At 35.2% G+C, this 19,410-nt stretch overlaps 1 protein-coding gene across 3 annotated transcripts in view; it reads left to right on the top strand.

The window, feature by feature from the left end:
* The window catches only part of Grid2 (glutamate ionotropic receptor delta type subunit 2), a 1,574,882-nt gene that overhangs the window by 264,810 nt on the left and 1,290,662 nt on the right, over positions 1-19,410 (top strand). For all 3 annotated transcript variants that reach the window (XM_052173841.1, XM_052173840.1, XM_052173842.1), the window contains exon 2: positions 13,208-13,363. In XM_052173841.1, coding sequence (XP_052029801.1) covers positions 13,208-13,363 — 156 coding nt within the window. The remainder of the gene's footprint in view (positions 1-13,207; positions 13,364-19,410) is intronic.

Below are 19,410 nucleotides of genomic sequence, written 5' to 3' on the forward strand. Positions count from 1 at the left end.
CATTATTTTTGTGTACAATGTACCTTGCTCTACTGAGAGGACAGAATTCCCTCTATTACCTTTATTATTCATGTCTTTCTTTGACAAATGATTTTACATTTAGTGCCAAGTTCAATTTCTCATATTTTAGTGGAAGTTTAAGTTGCTATTAAAAGATACAGTAAATTGCTATGGAAAGAAAAATGTTGAATCTGTTTCACTTCTAAAATACCTATATTCCTTCCTATGTCCATGCTTTTACTTAGGTACACTCATCATTGCCCTCTCACCTCAGTGTTCTTCCTACCCCTTCCCTGACATGCAAGGGAAGAGTGAATTTCTGCATAGTGTTTACATGATCCGTTCTTAGACAAGTTTTTCTTCATCGGTCTTGGCTGTTGAGTTTCTCCTGGGGGATGCTGCCTCAGATGGACATAGGACAGAGATGAAGGACACAGCATGGGAACTGGCTAACGGACATATGACACAAAGGTAGGGTACAGCACAGGAAGTGAGGAATGGAATTATTCAGTGACTCAGGAACAAAATACCAACAAGTATTAAGAGTATTATATACCATTTGTGATAACCAGTCATATTTGTCGATTCCTTATTATATAGAATGACCAGTTAGCAAGCCTGTAGAGATGCCCATGAGGAATTATATCTGTGCAATTGTTTTATAACAATTGTGTAAATATGCTTTAGTTACTATAACAGAATAGCACAACATAATATATCATTGTCATATAGTAAATGTTCTGTGATATTATTCCATCTACTAAAACTTTTTAAAATTCATTATTCAGAAATGTATTATATATTAAACTTTATAAAAAATTTGATTAGAGGGTTTTAGACTTTTTATGCACCAAAATATTTTTAAAGCTAGTATTAACATAGTGTTATCTTACAATTTCTCCTTGTCTGTAAGTCTGATCATGTGACACACACATAGTTTGTAGAACATTGAGGCAGAAGCTAAAGCTGTGAATGTGTCAGCTGTTCTTTTTCTTGGTCTATGACAAGGACAGTGAATGTACCGTTTATCCCCAACGGATTATCACTAAAACTACTCAAAATATCTCTATTGGCATGATTTACACAGTGGTTAGTACATATGGGTTTTAACTGCCATGGATGCTATTATTTGATGCATGACAAACTGTCTGAAAAGATAGCTATGTGTTTCCAGACATCAGAATGAAAACTTTTACTAAGAATCTGATGCTCTCTAACACTTTAAAAAAATTACTTTTTGAATTTGACCATTCAGAACATCTGTGAATGGTTAGAAAACGTGAAGTGATAATAATTTGTCTCTTGAAAAAGGAGGTCCAGACACAGGCCCAAATCGAGTTCCAGCTCAAAGGGAGGTCCCAGGGCCTGATACTCTTACTAAGACTATGGCAGGCTCACAAAAATAGGCCTACCATGACTGCCTTGCAAAAGATCCAACAAGCAGCTGAAAGAGTCAGACACAGATAGTTACACCCAGCAAGGGACAGAAGCTGTTGTCTCCTATAGTTGAATTAGTGAAAAGCTGGAAGAAGCTGAGGAGGAGGGTGACCCTATGGGAGGATGAGCAGTCTCAGTTAACCTGGACCCCTGAGATCTCTCAGACACTGGATCACCAACCAGGCAGCATACACCAGCTGATATGATGCCCCAACATAAATATAGCAGAGGACTGCTGGGTCTGGGTTCAGTCTGAGAAGATGCACCTAATCCTCAAGAGACTGGAGGCCCCAGGGAGTAGGGAGGTCTGGTGGGGTGGGAAGTAGGGACATCCTCTTGGAGTTGTAGAGGAGGTAAGGGATGTGGAATGGTCAGAGAGTGGGCCAGGAGGGGTATAAAAAAGGATTTAATAAATAATAAAAAACCAAATTTAATATGCAAAAATGTCTCTTGATGTAATTAAAAATAGTTCTATTTAATCCTACTTATATTATAAATAAGTCTTTACATATGTAACATATGTTTTTGTGTCATAAGAAAAATATATGCATCTTAATTGGTTTTCTAATAGCATATGGTCAACCCTGAAAACACAAATACAAATAACATTATACAGAAAAAGCAGGTTATATTTAGGAGTGTATGTGAATATATGAATACTGTAATAATTAGTAAAAAAGAGGCCATGAATTTGAGAAAGAATAATGAGAGCTATGTGGGAGATCTAGAGGGAGGAAAATAAAGGGATACATTGTAATTACAGTCTTTCATTCTCCTACATTAAAGTTCAAGGGCTCCTAGGCAAAGGAATAAACTGTGTGACATTATTCTCACATTCTTGTGTCACTATGGCTTGTCCTCCTTAGTTCTAGCAATTTATCAATAAGTAATCAGATAAGTTAATCATCAGAGAATTATCAACTATATGTGTTATATGGAATGTTATATCTCATATTAAAAATATAATTGAAACAAAATATTTAAGTCATGAACATTTTCCTGTTTTAAAGAAAGATGGGAAGGATGCACGTGAATGTCTGGGAGAAAAGAGAACAATGAAGAAGAAATCCGCCCCCGGCCCTTGGGCAGGAGTGGGGGAAAGGAAAATCACTCTTGCTCCAGAGATACTTAATGATGCACAGCATGTGATTCACCAAATGGGATAATTTTAATTTCATTATTTAATCAGAAAAAAACATATTTTTTGAAAAAATAAGATTATTAGAACATTGAATTAGATGTATTTATGTTTTTTTATGTGCATGTACCTATCTGTGGGACTGAATGTGATGCGTGTGATCTTGCCCAAAGAGGAGTCAGATAACTTGGATTCCGAGTTACAGATGTTTGTGAGCTGCTCCTCATCAAGTGCTGAGCCCAAATCTCAGTTTCTCTGTAAGAACAGCATGTGCTATTTACTGTTGAACAATCTTTCCAACTAGAATGCATTGAGATTTCTGAGTGGAAACAGAGCAAAACATTAGCTGTTTTGTTTTAAACAGAAATCTGAAAAATTTAGAACATATTTTGAAATAAACATATTTTGAACATCTGATTCAAATATATCTTTCAGAAGAAACAGTTTTAAGTTTGTTATGAAAAATTTATTATGAAAGAGAAATACTTTCATAATATTTGCATTGGATATTTGCATTGAATATTAAATCATTTAATTTTATATAATAGTCTTTTTAAATTATGGATGGATAATGCATGATGTCTTAGATATTAATGATGTGAACAGACACGATGGTCAAGGCAACTCTCACAGGGACAATATTTAATTGGTGCTGGTATATAGGCTCAGAGGGTCACTCTATTATTATCAAGGTGGGAATATGACAGCATCCAGGCAGGCATGGCATAGGAGAAACTGACTGTGCTACATCTTCATCTGAAGGATGCTAGCTTCCAGGCAGCTAGCATGAGGGTCTTAAAGCCTGCACCCACAGTGACATACGTACTCCAACAGGATGCCACATGTTCTAATAGTGCCATCCCTGAGCCAAGCATATTCAAATCATCTTATAGACTTATTCAGACATATGAGTCTATGGGGCCCATACATAAATATAGCATAAGGCAAAATACATTTAGTCCAACCTCAAAGGTTCCATAGTCTGTAGCAATCTCAACAATGTTAAAAAAAATGAAGTTCAATCGGATGGCGGAGAAGCATCTTAAAAAATGCTCAACTTCATTGGTCATTAGGGAAATGCAAATCAAAACAACCCTAAGATTTCATCTTACACCAGTCAGAATGGCTAAGATTAAAAATTCCGGAGATAGCAGGTGTTGGAGAGGGTGCGGAGAAAAAGGAACACTCCTCCACTGCTGGTGGGGTTGCAAATTGGTACAACCACTCTGGAAAGCAGTCTGGCGATTCCTCAGAAAACTGGGCACCTCACTTCCAGAAGATCCTGCTATACCACTCCTGGGCATATATCCAGAGGATTCCCCACCATGTAATAAGGATACATGCTCTACTATGTTCATAGCAGCCCTATTTATAATTGCCAGATTCTGGAAAGAACCCAGGTATCCCTCAACAGAAGAGTGGATGCAAAAGATGTGGTATATCTACACAATGGAGTACTATTCAGCCATTAGAAACAATGAATTCATGAAATTCTTAAGCAAATGGATGGACCTAGAGAACATCATACTAAGTGAGGTAACCCAGACTCAAAAGATGAATCATGGTATGCACTCACTAATAAGTGGATATTAACCTAGAAACCTGGATTACCCAAAACATGATCTACGCATCAAATGAGGTACAAGAAGAAAGGAAGAGTGGCCCCTGGTTCTGGAAAGACTCAATGAAGCAGTATTCAGCAAAACCAGAACGGGGAAGTGGGAAGGGGTGGGTGGGAGGACAGGGGGAGAGAAGGGGGCTTACGAGACTTTTTGGGAGTGGGGGGCTAGAAAAGGGGAAATCATTTGAAATGTAAATAAAAATATACCGAATAAAAAAAAATTTAAAAAAAAAATGAAGTTCTAAGTCCCTTCTGAAATTCATCCAGTCACTTAGCTGTAACCCCCAAAGCAAGACAGGAAACCTTGTCTGCCCCTTCATGTCTGATTTCAAGATGGTCTTCAGATATCCAGCTCCTTTGTCATCTTTGTAGACTGCAATAAGCTTTTTTCTTCTGGGCTGGTTCAGTTATCATATGGCTCTGTATCTGAGGGTTCTTCCATCACTTTTCCAGCTCTGCCCTCTGTAGCACTCTTAGCTCAGGTTGATCTACTCCCCTGCTGCTGCTGGCGATCAACTTCTTGGGGTCTTCCACTGCAACTAAGCCTCACTAATAGCCTCTCCTAATGGCTCTTCATAGTGCTGAGCATCAACTCCTTGGCATGATGCCTTCAGTCCTGGGACATCAATGGCAACTGAGGCTGCACTTTCACCAATGGCCTTCCATGGCCTCTCATAGTGCCAAGCCCCAGTTGTTCTTCATGATACCTTCATGACTTCAAAACCAGTACCACCTGGATGACTCTCACACATTACCAAGTATAGCTGCTTTAGGAAGTATACCCTTGGCTATTTCTGGAACACAGAAATATGAAACTTATGAAAGCACAGTTTATTTGTGCTTTCATAAAACACTTCCTGGATTTTACCTCAGTGATACTGGTCTTTTCTTAATCACCACTAATTTCCTAGATCCAGCTAACCAGCATCAATTCTCCCAGTAAGCCAATCTATTCTGGACTCTAAAGCCACATGGCCAAAGCTGCCAAGTTCTGCTGCTTGTGGAGGCTGGAGCATGGCCCCCTTTTTCTATTACATTGTTAGCTTTATGTTTTCCAACTCCTTCACTAAGCTTGGCTAAGCTGGAACTTGCTCTGTAGACTGAATTTGAACTCAGAGATCTGCATGCCTGACTTCTAAGTACTGAGATTAAATGTTGTGTACTACCTTACCTGGGACTAAGTTTTTCATGTCCACTATACTTCAAGAACTCCATGCCAAGATCCAGGTCCAAAACTTGTATCTTCCAGTCTCAAGATCTGGATCACAGGTGAGCCAACCAATTCTGAATTGATGTTCATTCCAGATGTAGTCAAGTTGACCACCAGGAATAACTACTATAATAGGTAATAAAATATAGAGATAAATGATAAACATACAATAAATATATAGACAGATGTATATGTAAACAATTGTTTCTGCAATGTTTTTCCTATGTAGGTATCTTTTTCGTTCTATGTTTGAAGGTATTTGTGAGCTCATGAAAATATTTCCATCTATCAGCTAATCATGCTTTCTGTGCTTTCCTAACATATTAATAAGCAAAAAGAGAATATAAATACTGAAGCTAAAAATAAAATATATAATTAATACCTTGCTTAAAAACATGGTTCTTCTAAATAACCCTATTGGAAAATGGGGTACAGAGCTAAACAAAGTATTCTCAACTGAGGAATACCAAATTGCCAAGAAGCATAACAAAAAATGTTCAAAGTCCTTAGTCCTCAGGGAAATGCAAATCAAAACAATGCTGTGATTCCACCTCTTAGTCAGAATGGCTAAGAACAAAACCTCAGGTGACAGCAGTTGCTGGGGAAGATGTGGAGAAAGAGGAACTCTCCTCCATTGCTGGTGAGATTGCAAGCTAGTACAACCACTCTGGAAATCAGACTGGAAGTTCCTCCAAAATTGGATATTATTAACTAAGGACCCAGCTATACCACTCCTAGGTATATACCCAAAAGATGCTCCAACGAATAACAAGGACACATGCCCCACTATGTTCATAGCAGCCTTATTTATAATAACCAGAAGCTGGAATGAACCCAGATGTCCCTCAACATTCAAGAATGAATACAGAAATTGTGGTACATTTACACAATAGAGTACTACTCAGCTATTAAAAACAATGAATTCATGAAATTCTTAGGGAAATGGATGGACCTAGAAAATATCATCCTGAGTGATGCAACCCAATCACAAAAGAACACACATGGTATACACTTGTTGATAAGTGGATATTAGCCCAAAAGCTCAAAATACCCAAGATACAATCCACAGACCACATGAAGTTCAAGAAGGAAAATTAAAGTGTGGATACTTTGATCCTTCATGGAAGGTGGATCAAAATAGCCATGGCTCACAGCTAACTAATAGACTGAGCATAGGGTCCCCAATAGAGCAGCTAGGAACAATAATATGTGCCAACCAGTACCACTAGAGCTCCCAGGGACTAAACAAATATAATCCACTACATAAACAAACTAAAGGAAAAATATCCACATGGTCATTTCATTAGATGCTGAAAAGGCTTTTGACAAAATCCAGCATCCCTTCATGACAAAAGTCTTGGAGAGATTGGGCATCCAATGCCCATACCTAAACATAGTGAAAGCAATATGCTACAAACCAGTAGCCAACGTCAAGTTAAATAGAGAGAAACTTGAAGCAATCCCACTAAAATTGGGGACCAGAGAAGGCTGCCCACTGTCTCCCTATCAATTCAATACAGTACTTGAAGTCCTAGCCAGAGCAATCAGGCAACAAAAGAAGGTCAAAGGTATACAAATTGGAAAGGAAGAAGTCAAAATATCACTATTTGCAGATGATATGATAGCATACTTAAGTGACCACAAGACTTCCACCAGAGAACTCCTAAAAGCTGATAAACAACTTCAACAAAGCGGCTGGATATAAAATTAACTCAAGCAAATCAGTAGCCTTCCTCTACTCAAAGGATAAACAAGAGAAGAAAGAAATTAGGGAAATGACACCCTTCAAAATAGTCCCAAATAATATGTCATACCTAGGTGTGACCCTAACGAAGCAAGTGAAAGATCTATATGACAAGAACTTTAAGTCTCTGAAGAAAGAAATTGAAGAAAGTCTTGGAAGGTGGAAAGATCTCCCATGTTCATGGATTGATAGAATCAATATAGGAAAAATGGCCATCTTGCTGAAATCAATCTATAGATTCAATGCAATTCCCATCAAAATCCTAAATCAATTCTTCATAGATATAGAAAGAGCAATTCTCAAATTCATCTGGAATAACAAAAATCCCAGGATAGCAAAAACTATTCTCTACAACAAAAGATCTTCTGCAGGAAATCACCATCCCTGACCTCAAGCTCTACTACAGAGCAGTAGTGATAAAAACTGTTTGGTATTGGCATTCAGACAGGCAGGAAGATCAATGGAATAGAATTGAAGACCCAGAAATGAAGCCACACATGTACGGTCACTTGATATTTGACAAGGAATCTAAAAATATCCGGTGGAAAAAAGACAGCATTTTTAACAAATGGTGCTGGATCAACTAGAGATCTGCATGCAGAAAAATGCAAATCGATTCATTCTTATCTCCTTGTACAAAGCTCAAGTTCAAATGGATCGAGAATCTACACATAAAACCAGATACACTGAAGCTTATAGAGGAGAAAGTGGGGACGAATCTTGAACACGTGGGCACAGGCAAAAAGTTCCTGAACAGAACACCAATGGCTCATGCTCTAAGAACAAGAATCGACAAATGGAACCTTATAAAACTGCAAAGCTGCTGTAAAGCAAAGGACAGGGTCAATAGGACAAAACGGCACCAAACAAATTGGGAAAACATCTTTAGCAACCCTACATCTGATAGAGGGCTAATATCCAATATATACAAAGAACTCAACAAGGTAGTCTTCAGAGAGTCAAATAACCCTATTAAAAATGGGGTATAGAGCTAAACAGGGAATTCTCAATGGAGGAAACTCAAATGACTCTAAAACACCTAAAGAAATCTTCAGCATCCTTAGTTATCAGGGAAATAGAAATCAAAACAGAACTGAGATTCCACCTTACTCCAGTCAGAATTGCTAAGATGAAAAACTCAGGGGACAGCATTTGCTGGAGAAGATGTTGGGGAAAAGGAACACTTCTCTATTGTTGGTGGGATTGCAAGCTGGTAACACCATTCTTTTAATCAGTTTGGCGATTCCTTAGAATATTACTACTACCATAGTACTACCAGTAGACCCAGCTGTACCACTCCTGGGCATATATCCAGAAGATGCTCGTACATCTAATAAGGAGGACACATGCTCCTCTACGTTCATAGCTGCCTTATTTATAATAACCAGAAGCTGGAAAGAACCCAGATGTCCCTCAACAGTGGAATGGATACAGAAGCTATGGTATATATACACAATGGAGTACTATTCAGTTATTAAAAACAATGAATCCATGAAATTCTTAGACAAATGGATGGAACTAGAAAGTGCCACCCTAAGCAGGCTGAGAAAGAAGTTAGGAAAATGACACCCTTCACAATAGCCACAAACAATATAAAGTATCTTGGGGTGACTCTAACCAAACAAATGAAAGATCTATACAACAAGAACTTCAGGTCTCTGAAGAGGGAAATCAAAGAAGACCTCAGAAAATGGAAAAATCTGCCATGCTCGTGGATTGGCAGGATTAATATAGTTAAAATGGCCATCTTGCCAAAGCTATCTACAGATTCAACGCAATCCCCATCAAAATCCCAACTCAGTTCTTCACAGAGTTAGAAAAAGCAATTCTCAAATTCATCTGGAATGACAGAAAACCCAGGGTAGCTAAAACTATTCTCAACAACAAAAGCAATTCTGGGGGAATCAGTATCCCTGACTTCAAGCAATACTACAGAGAAATAGTGTTGGAAACTGCATGGTATTGGCACAGGGACAGACAAGTGGACCAGTGGAATAGAACTGAAGATCCAGAAATGAATCCACACACCTATGGTCACTTGATCTTCGACAAAGGAGCCGAAGACATCCAGTGGAAAAAAGGTAGTCTTTTCAACAAATGGTGCTGGTTCAATTGGAGGTCAGCATGCAGAAGAATGCGAGTTGATCCATTCATATCTCCATGTACTAAACGTCACTCCAAGTGGATCAAGGACCTCCATGTAAGACCAGACACACTGAAACTATTAGAAGAGAAACTGGGGAAGACCTTTGGAGACATGAGCACAGGGGGAAAGTTCCTGAACAGAACACCAATAGCTTGTGCTCTAAGATCAAGAATTGACAAATGGGACCTCATAAAATTACAAAGTTTCTGTAAGGCAAAGGACACTGTTAAAACAACAAATAGGCAACCATCAAATTGGGAAAGGATATTTACCAACCCTACATCTGATAGAGGGCTAATATCCAATACATGCAAAGAACTCAAGAAGTTAGACCCCAGGGAACCACATAATCCTATTTACAGATCTAAATAAAAAATTTTCACCTGAAGAAATTTGGATGGCTGAGAGGCACCTTAAGATTAGTGCTCAACATCTGGGAATATAAGGACAGAGAAAAAAAGGAGGGAGGTGATTGGGGAAAGGATGGAGAGAAGAGGGTTTATGGGACATGTGGGGAGGGGGAATCTTGGAAGGGGGAAGTCATTTGGAATGTAAACAAGGAATATAGAAGATAAAAATATTTAAAATTTTTTAAAAAATTTAAAAAAAAGTGTTATAGAGGAAGGAAAACAGTTAATAAATGATGAGGGTCTGATACATAGACTAAGCTTTCCTGTTTGCATGGAATAAACCAGTGCTCTATGTCTTTCTTGTCAGTGTATTTTAGTTCGGCACCTGTGATTATCTGATGTCAGTTCTACAGGGTTTTGCAATTTATGTAGGCATGCTTCATGTATAAACGTTGTATTAGGTAAAATACATTTCTTTAAAAACTCTAATTGGTACTCAGTAGAAGTCATCCACATCACCTGCTAGAGCCCAAGGTATATTTGTAGATTGTCTTTGCAAAGCCCCATTTGGGTCCCACCAAAAGACATGTGTAGAAACATGTGAACAGACACTTAGATCACGTTGTTTAAATGACTCACTTCAGCATGAACTTTTAGAAATTGATATCACATTTTCTAACACATTGGTAAAACGTACATCTTTCCAGCATGATATTATTATATTTAGTATAAGTATTAATATATACTTAGGAGTATTCTCCCATATTAATATGAGTCATTATTACAAAAATTAAAATCAGAATGCACATAATATAGCTCAAATATTTATAGAAACTATAAATGTCAAAAGATATTATTCTATGTGGCAAAAATGATAGTATGGGTCAATAATTATAGTTTGCTCTATCTATTTGGTTACATTAAGAAACTACTAATATTTACTCAATAAATATATAATGACATATTTAAGAAATGCCATTTATATGTTAATTAAACTTACTCACTGTCTCTCATATTCTCAGCAGTGGATAGTTATTCATTGTAGACAGAAAATGAATGAAAAGTGTTACAGAAGCCATGCCACAGTATAGTGTAATCCATGTCAGCACAAAAGGTCAGTGATAAAATATCCAGATCATGTAGGGCAATCATCAGTAATCTTGCTTCAGTGGAGAGCCTTCTCAGCTAGAAAGGGTAACACCAGCCTGTCACACTTACTGGACATGAAAGCATCATGCCTTCTTTATTAGAATATTGAATCACACATTGAATAACATATTTCATAACTTCACCTTTCATTCACTGGAAGGCAAGGGACTGAATACCAGTTAAACAAAAAATAATCACAACTGATGATGTAAAATATTTACATTTATCTATCCATTTTGTATATGAAAAAACATGTCTTATATAATTTGTGTATGCAAAGTCTCTGTAACTTTGCAAATAAAATCAGTGTAATATTTAAATATGTAATGGGATACATATATATATATATATGTTTTTTACAAGTACAAATAAGTCAAGAACAAGAGGTAATTGGTTATATATCTAGATGGTACTATAGTCATTCATTAATTATTTTATTTAACCTCAATCTGTTCTTTTTTAATATTTTTTATTAGTCATATATTTATAGTGAAAAAATCAAGCTAGTTTAAAATATATACCAGCTTTCATTAAGAAAGGTTAGGATAATAAATAAATTAATGTCATTAACAATAATTAATTAAATAAGGTAAGCTCAAAGGGAAATTGCCTCTAGACTTTCATAGTGTCAAGGACTGCAATACATTGTGATTCCCCTTATGTACAATACAGAAGCCATAACCTTTTGTAATTTTGAACAAGGACATTGCAGTGAAGACCAGTGTTCCCAGGGCTCTTGCTCTTATTGTAATATTTGGCCCATGTCAAATATGTAGCACATATCTAATTCTGAATCTTTAAAGAATACATATAATTCTTGTACTAAAAAATATAAACCTAGAAACTATCAAATATATGTATTATAAAAACCTCTGTCTAACATTTGTATTTCATCATATATTTTAAGAAATATATTAATTCATTTTTATATTCATAATGGCATCATTTTGATAGTAGAATACATTTATATCTCTATCATCTTCAACAGTTACTTTCTGGGCCTATGTGATTGTATGGTCATACCCTAAGCCTACTCTTGTAGCCTATACTCAATACATGATAAACCACTGTAGCGCTAATCCTCATGTTCTGTATTTGTGACTTCACCTCCACTTCCAGCCTTCCCATTCCCAGTATCTTTGTAAAGTCTGCAGATCACTGGGGTTTTGCACCTTCCACTTCTAGTTCCACTTCCTGCTTCCTCTATTCCCAGTGACTCTGTGAGGCCTGCAAGCGACAGTTCTTTTTGTTTTGTTTTGTTTTGTATTGTTTTTAATCATTCCTCTGCACCACCTGCTTCTCTCCTTTTTAGTGACCATGTAATTCTGCAAGGGCCTGGAGATCTCCACTCTTTACCTCCAGTCTCTGCTTTCTTAGTCCCTTCCCTGGCAGACAACTCAACACTTTGTGCTTCTTCCTTTGGTCTTCCATAGATTCTATATATAAGTGAAGTCACAATGCATCTTATTTTGTGTGTCTGACTTATTTTATGAGTATAATACCTTTGAGATTCATCCTTACATTGAATTTGAATGCACGAAAACAATAACACTCTGAGAGTGTAAACAATTTATTCACAACCTTTTTACACATTGAACTTAGTACCTTTTTGTTCTTAGATTGGTTCATTCTGTTGCTGACTATAAACTCGAGACTCTGTGTGAACACTTTCTTAAGAGGAATTCAGTCTACAAATAGCAGGAAATGGGATTTGAAATCAAACAGTATGCATTAGAAACAATGTGGTTAACTATTATGATATGGACAAACAACTGTTAAGAGTGAACTGTGAGACTCACTGCCGTCATTACAGTGAGTGTGATAAAAATGTCTTAGCTAATGCTTCAATGCTTCAAGAAAAGGCTTCTCGTCAGTTCAAAACCTTGTGTATGTCTGAATTCTCTGTAAATACTGGTTTAAAAGGTTATGAAAACCCTATACAAAATTTGGGAAGAAAATGATTGCAAGAAACTCAGGAACAATTAAATTGACAATAGAACTTGAAATTCTGTTTAGACTGTAACTGGGCCCTCAGAAATGTACAAAGTATGTTTGATTTATTGACACACAATTATCATTATTCTGTGATTTCCAAACTTGTTATAACTATTATGCTGTATTAGTCACTCAGTGTTATACAAGTTCTAAAAAACAACAAACACATAAAACTGCCTTCAGGATGCTCTCCGTGCAACAAGACTTGGAAGTACCATTCCTCATCAACACTTGAAAGAATTGAAGATGCATCCATGCTCAATGAACACCCTGTATTTAGGACAATATATTCCTATGGTGAATACAGTGAACTCTTCATGTGGAAGTATACACTTTTCAAATAATGTGTCTTAGGCATATTGCCAAGTCATGATAACGTTTATGTCTTGTTTAATAGAAACATTCACTTCTTTCTAGGAGCAATTTTTGATGAATCTGCTAAGAAAGATGATGAGGTATTCCGTACGGCAGTTGGTGACCTCAACCAGAATGAGGAAATCTTACAGACTGAGAAAATCACATTTTCTGTGACATTTGTTGATGGCAACAACCCTTTTCAAGCTGTTCAAGAAGGTAAGTCCATCAGTGATCTATTGTTTATTTTGATTATATTATTATTCAGTAAAATGGAAATAAAAATAGATCCATAAATGGTAATTCAATGTAAGCATCACTATGTGCCATCTCAGCTAATTAGATGTTACTTTTCATGAGAGTTCTTACGATGTAAGGTTTTATGTTATATTCAAGTTTTGAAAGCCTGTCATATGAAAAGTTATTTGGATTGATATATGATGTGAAAGAGGATATATAATTTCAGTCAAGAGCTTTATGACATTGGTATAACTTCAATGGAAATGTAACTTTCCTATAAAATATGACTTTCTATCAGAATTTTTGCTTTGGATTTCTCTGCGATTACTGCTGACTTGAGTGTTGTTACAATTTGCAATGATATTTCAGGGGTACAAATACACTGCTGCAAGGAAAACCTGGAGATGGTACCCACAAATCAGCAGGGTTATGCTGTGTTCCTGGGGTCTGGTCTTTGGCTGTATTTCTCCCCATACGTTTTCAAACATTAAAGCAGAATCTTTTCTATTCTCGTGAAAGTGAACTAAAGTTCACATTGACAAAAGTAATCTGCAATGGTATTTCTTAGATTAGTGGAATTCCCGGTTTGAGTCTGATAATCTAATTAAGCATTAATACCCTTCATTGGAAAAGCACTCATTATTGGGGAATTATTTCTTTATGTTTGCTAAGAATCTAGATTTATTTTTGCCATTTCCCACATAGTTCACTGTTGAAACATAGTTCCTGCCGTGATGATATTAAGAAATAGAAGATTTGGAAGATGCTGAAGGCATGGTAATGAGACATTGTATGTAGGATTAGTACTCTTTAAGGAGGTAAGGGGGAATGCTACCCCCTGAACTTTGTCTTCCCACACTCAGAACTCTGAGCAGTGACTGTCCACTCTTTGTGAGTTACCAATTGAAAGTGGTTTTGTTATAATACTTGCACAAAGACATTGATCTGTTTTATATTTTATTGAGGCTATACTTTTAGGACAATGATGGTCAGGGAAATCTATTCAAATTCATTGTTTTTGTGGATTATTAAAATCAATTGGGACTAAGAAACAAAACCATATTGGAAATATGAATTAGTTTGGCAGGAAGCAATGTTAAGAGACTGATATTGAAAAGTTGAGAAAATAACCTCAAATGTTTGGAACATATACCACTTGTATCTACTACTATAACTAACTTTTTAATGTGTACATTGCTTTATAGATGACTCATATGCAATCATTTACTTCTTTTCATACACTGGATATGATATTAGTAGTCTGAAAAACTGTTCGTTGTTACTGATTGATGATTGGATAGTATAAATAATGTTGATTTTATAAAATAAACTATTTTCAAAGAAAACTAAAATGTATGTTTAATGATAAGATAGATTTTGATTTTTAATAGCTGAATATTAAAACAAGACCAAAATAAAAAAAAAAAAACATGGATCTAAATATTTTCACATTAAAATCATAGCATTACCACAAATTATTCCTATTTTGAAAAATCACTTATGGAAGCATTTATAGCATTTCTAACATTAGAATCAATAAAGACATTTGAAAAATAATTTAGAATTTGAGGAAGATATTCAATAGCTTATAAAATGTTCTCTCATAGTCATGTTCTCAATGAAATCTTCAGGAGTTACTTTGTCACCTGGTGCTTTTATGCTCATGATTAGAGCAGAAAACAAAGATGTCTGACCCACTTACCTTCTAAGTCTTCATGTGTCAATCTTCTTGCCAAATCAACCTAACAAAATATACTGAGATCTTAAGTGTCTGTCTTGGTTGAAAAAGTAGATTGAGGTAAGCAACATAAATGCAGCATGAAGCATGATGAAATCAACAAAGTAGATGGGAAGAAGTTACGAAGTCTGCATACATTCCCTCACTTAAGTAATGAGGGTTTATTTTTAAAATTGCAATAATTTTCTTTTAGACTGTGCTTTGTGCATTCATACTTCTCTTAGCTCAGTTCTAGAAGCAGAAATATTTCTCAACAGAACTGTAAGACTGGAAAGAAGTTGTCACACTGAAAGCAAATTGGGAGATGTAATAAGTTTCCCAGATGGAGTTGCCTAGATATCTTACAAGGATGAAGGATTTTGACAGATCGCCTGAATGGTGTTTGATACTAACAAGATGTTCTGGACGAGTTATTTTGATGGTCTGCTCTGGGTGCTGAACCTGAAATTAGTTACAGCTTTAGAGAAACTTCTTGCCACTGTTTTATATCTAGAAAGATTTGGATTTATTTTACAAATGGGAATAATTATCTCAATACTTACCGTAAAATATATTATTTAAAAATATCTCACAAAAATCTATGCTGGATAAAAGAAAAGAAGAGCCAGCTTGGAAGTACCATTTCCTTAAATGGTATCAAGAAGTTTAAGAGAAAAACTATAATTATATATAGTTTTTATATAAAATATATATTGTGTGTGTGTGTGAGAGAGAGAGAGAGAGAGAGAGAGAGAGAGAGAGAGAGAGAGATCATCTTCTTAGCCATAGTATTAAAATCTATTAAAAATAAATTTAATATTACCAAGATTTGTTATAAGGTATTAAAAGTTCAATGGTGTATTTTTATTATTTATAAAACATTTCTAAATATTTTATACAATTTATAGCAAATTTACTACTTTTCTATATTTCTGGGTTTTTGTGCATTTATTTTAATGTTAAAGCACAATTTTGAAAATACAGCATCATTAAGAAAGTAGAAACTTGGTAAAAAAAATTAGCAAATTTAGTGATAAGAGAGATCTAACAGACAAACTTGTCACTCAAAAGACAAATTATTTCCAATAGTTATCTATATTTTACTTTAAAATTCCATTTGCATAACCGTATTAGGAGCAGATTTGAGGCCAGGATGTTAAAATATTTACCCTATGGTGCATTCAGTCTCTCAAAGTCACCAAAAGATATTTTGAAGGGCTAATTTTTAACATGTGGGGTTTTTTTTTAATTGCTAATAGTTAATGATGGAAAACCTTGAGTCAGTGAATTCTAGTTAATGTGGAGATAGTACTCAGTGACTGACTGTGTTTTCCAGCATTGCTATAGGACTTCAAAAAGTTAATATTTTATTGTAAAAGTCAGCTTTTAAAACATTTTATCTGTTATTATTTTTTCTTGTAAAGGATAACATTTAATTGAATTTGGCTTACAGTGCAGGGGTTTTGTCTGTTATCATCATGGTGGGAAGCATGGCAGAGTGCAGGCAGACATGGTGATGGAGAGGATCTGAGCATTCTACTTGCTAATCTGTAGGCAGCAGAGACAGAGATCACATATCCATTACAAAGCAGAGTTAACTTTATATTCTTTGATAATCAATGACTGTTTTATTTGTATTTATCACGTTATAACTATAATCTTTGTTCATACACCTAAGTGAACAATAGAGAACATTTAGTTCTGACAAAAATAATTTAGAATTTTCTTTTAGTGAGTCATTGTTTACTTACTTCTGAGTATATTTTATGCATTTTTACTTTATATAATAAATTATTCAGTAGTGAACAAAGACTAATTACTTTTTATGCTTTAACATGATTATTCATTACTTTATTTTTGTTAGTTTTTAATGTTTTAGTAATATACTTTGAAAACTAAGGAAAAGGATTTTCAGCTTCCAGATGGCATATATGAGGGCAATAAAACCCCACATATCTTTCTAAAACAGCCAGTTATCTATGTGTGGACATAAATTTAAATCAATTTAAAATGTTCAATATGTAGTTTAATCTATTATGATTCCAATACATGAATTAATTCTGCTAATTCTTTTATAATACAAGCAAATATCAGCCATGAAGAATCAAACAGGAACTTAAGGTTAGTATAAGTTTTAGTTACTGCATTAATTCCAGCATGAAAATCATACACAAACACACACACAAACACACAGAGCCTTGTATGTGTTTGTGTTTGTGTGTGTGTGTGTGTATACATTGTGAAATATCAAAATTTGTCCAAGATTTCAGAAGTATTGTAGAGAATTAAAAGATTGCAAGAGCATGTGCTTGTTACATTTTTACATGAACTACTTACACTCAGAACATAGTAGAACATAGGAAGAGTTATGGTCAGGATGATAAACATTTTTACAATGTATATATCACTCTTATTCCATCAGCTGTGGAATACCTCATCAATTACAAATACATGGTATATTATAAAGGCAATTTGACCCTGTGATTTTATGGCTTCGTAATATATTTAAGGTATTTAATTTATTCTTAGAGAATGCTTTTCATTACTCAAATTGCTTCTAGTTTTGCTGATTGATTTTTAAACAAATTATGCCACCTCATCAACTGAGTCATCACAATACTAAGAGCATATCATCATCACCATTTTCACAGAATGGTCTGTTGTTAGATATACTTGAACAAAAAGATTATGGCTATATTTCCTGCTTCCTCTTCCATCAGAGATTGTTTCTCCTGTGTATCAAATCATAGACATATCAGTAATTTTGATTTTCTGTGGACAAAAGATATATTCAATACAATTTAATTTATGTAAGACTCGTGGATAATTTTAGACAGGTTTCAGCACATTGTGTAGGGGAGGGAAAAGCATCACTAACAGCTGTTTTCCAGGTAATGAGATGGTTCTGAAGTAGCTAATGGCATCACATCACAATTGGACTAAATAGCTGGGCCCTTAATCTTTAAAGGCCTATATAAAATGCCTGCTTTCTTCAGGTAGGTCTTGTCACCTGAACGATCACATAACTAGAATAAGAAGTCATGAAGTATTTGAAAATGATCTGTGGGTTATTCTACATAGCACCATAGAAGTACCTACTACGAAAAACACTGATAACTTTACTGAAACAGTACTAGCTATTCACATTAATTCTTGACTTAGACTAAAATACTTCTGCTCACAAAATGTGAGTATTTGTAAGAAAATGCATTAGTTAGGAGTATCTCAGTAGCAACTGTATGTAAAAACCTGATCTATATGATTATTTTATGTAAGATTTCTGGAAGGATTAATAATTATCCACCAATATTTAATAGCAAAATTTAGCTAAAAACCTTTCATATAATTACTCTTCTCTAAAAGGTACCAAAAACTACTGTATAGTGAGGATAATGACATAATCATACTGTAGTCACAAAAGACTATTGAACAAAATATATAATTACTGTGAACTATTGAAAAACAGTGAGCTCTAGTGTTGTTATAAACAATATTAAGTATATTAAAATATTTAATGAATATATATATATACATATAATATGAATATATCTATATTTCATTTACCAGGTTATATTTTGCTATCAAATTTGGCAAGAAAATTGGATCAGTATAAAGTTGTATATTAATAATGCTGGTCTCAATTCAAAATACTGAATTTGTCTTTGATTGTCAACATGATAGCTATTTTGATGACCCCTACTCTCTGAAACATTGTTTATTGTTTGTATTTCTTTCCCTGGTGGCTCTGAATCTACCTAGTTGTGATGATCCTTTTTCAGGTAGACCCTCCCAACTGGATTCTTGTTGCTGTGCTGTTAAAGATAAAGGAGAGGACGTTGCCTGCCCCCTAATTTTCATGGTTAGTTCTCCTAGTTAGTACAGGAAGATGAAAATTAGATTTGAGTATAATTTATTTGACAAAAAACTAGTGATGTCACAACATGTACTTATGGTCTGGTAGATTTAAAATACCTTGTTACCATTTCTGGGAAGCACAGAAAGCCCATGGAGACTAAATTAAAGCTTTTCGATGATTTGTGTGGGCTTAATACAATCAGTGAAGTAAATAAGGCACTGAGTCACAGCTAAATGGGACTCAGTTGTGCAGAGTCAGAGTGTAGAAAAATGATGTACAAGAAGGTCAGAGAATGAATTCAAGGAAAGCCTTATGCTTGCAGCGATGTCTCATCTCTGGTATTTGAGGTTGTTCCTGTCAGGATTGTTTAAAGGTTGTCTGCCTTGACTTTGCACATTTTCATTCTGACTTCCTGGGGGAATGTTAACTCTTAATCATCTTCATTGGTTTCTT

Source organism: Apodemus sylvaticus, chromosome 2, assembly GCF_947179515.1.
Source record: "Apodemus sylvaticus chromosome 2, mApoSyl1.1, whole genome shotgun sequence".
Classification (NCBI taxonomy): Eukaryota; Metazoa; Chordata; class Mammalia; order Rodentia; family Muridae; genus Apodemus; species Apodemus sylvaticus.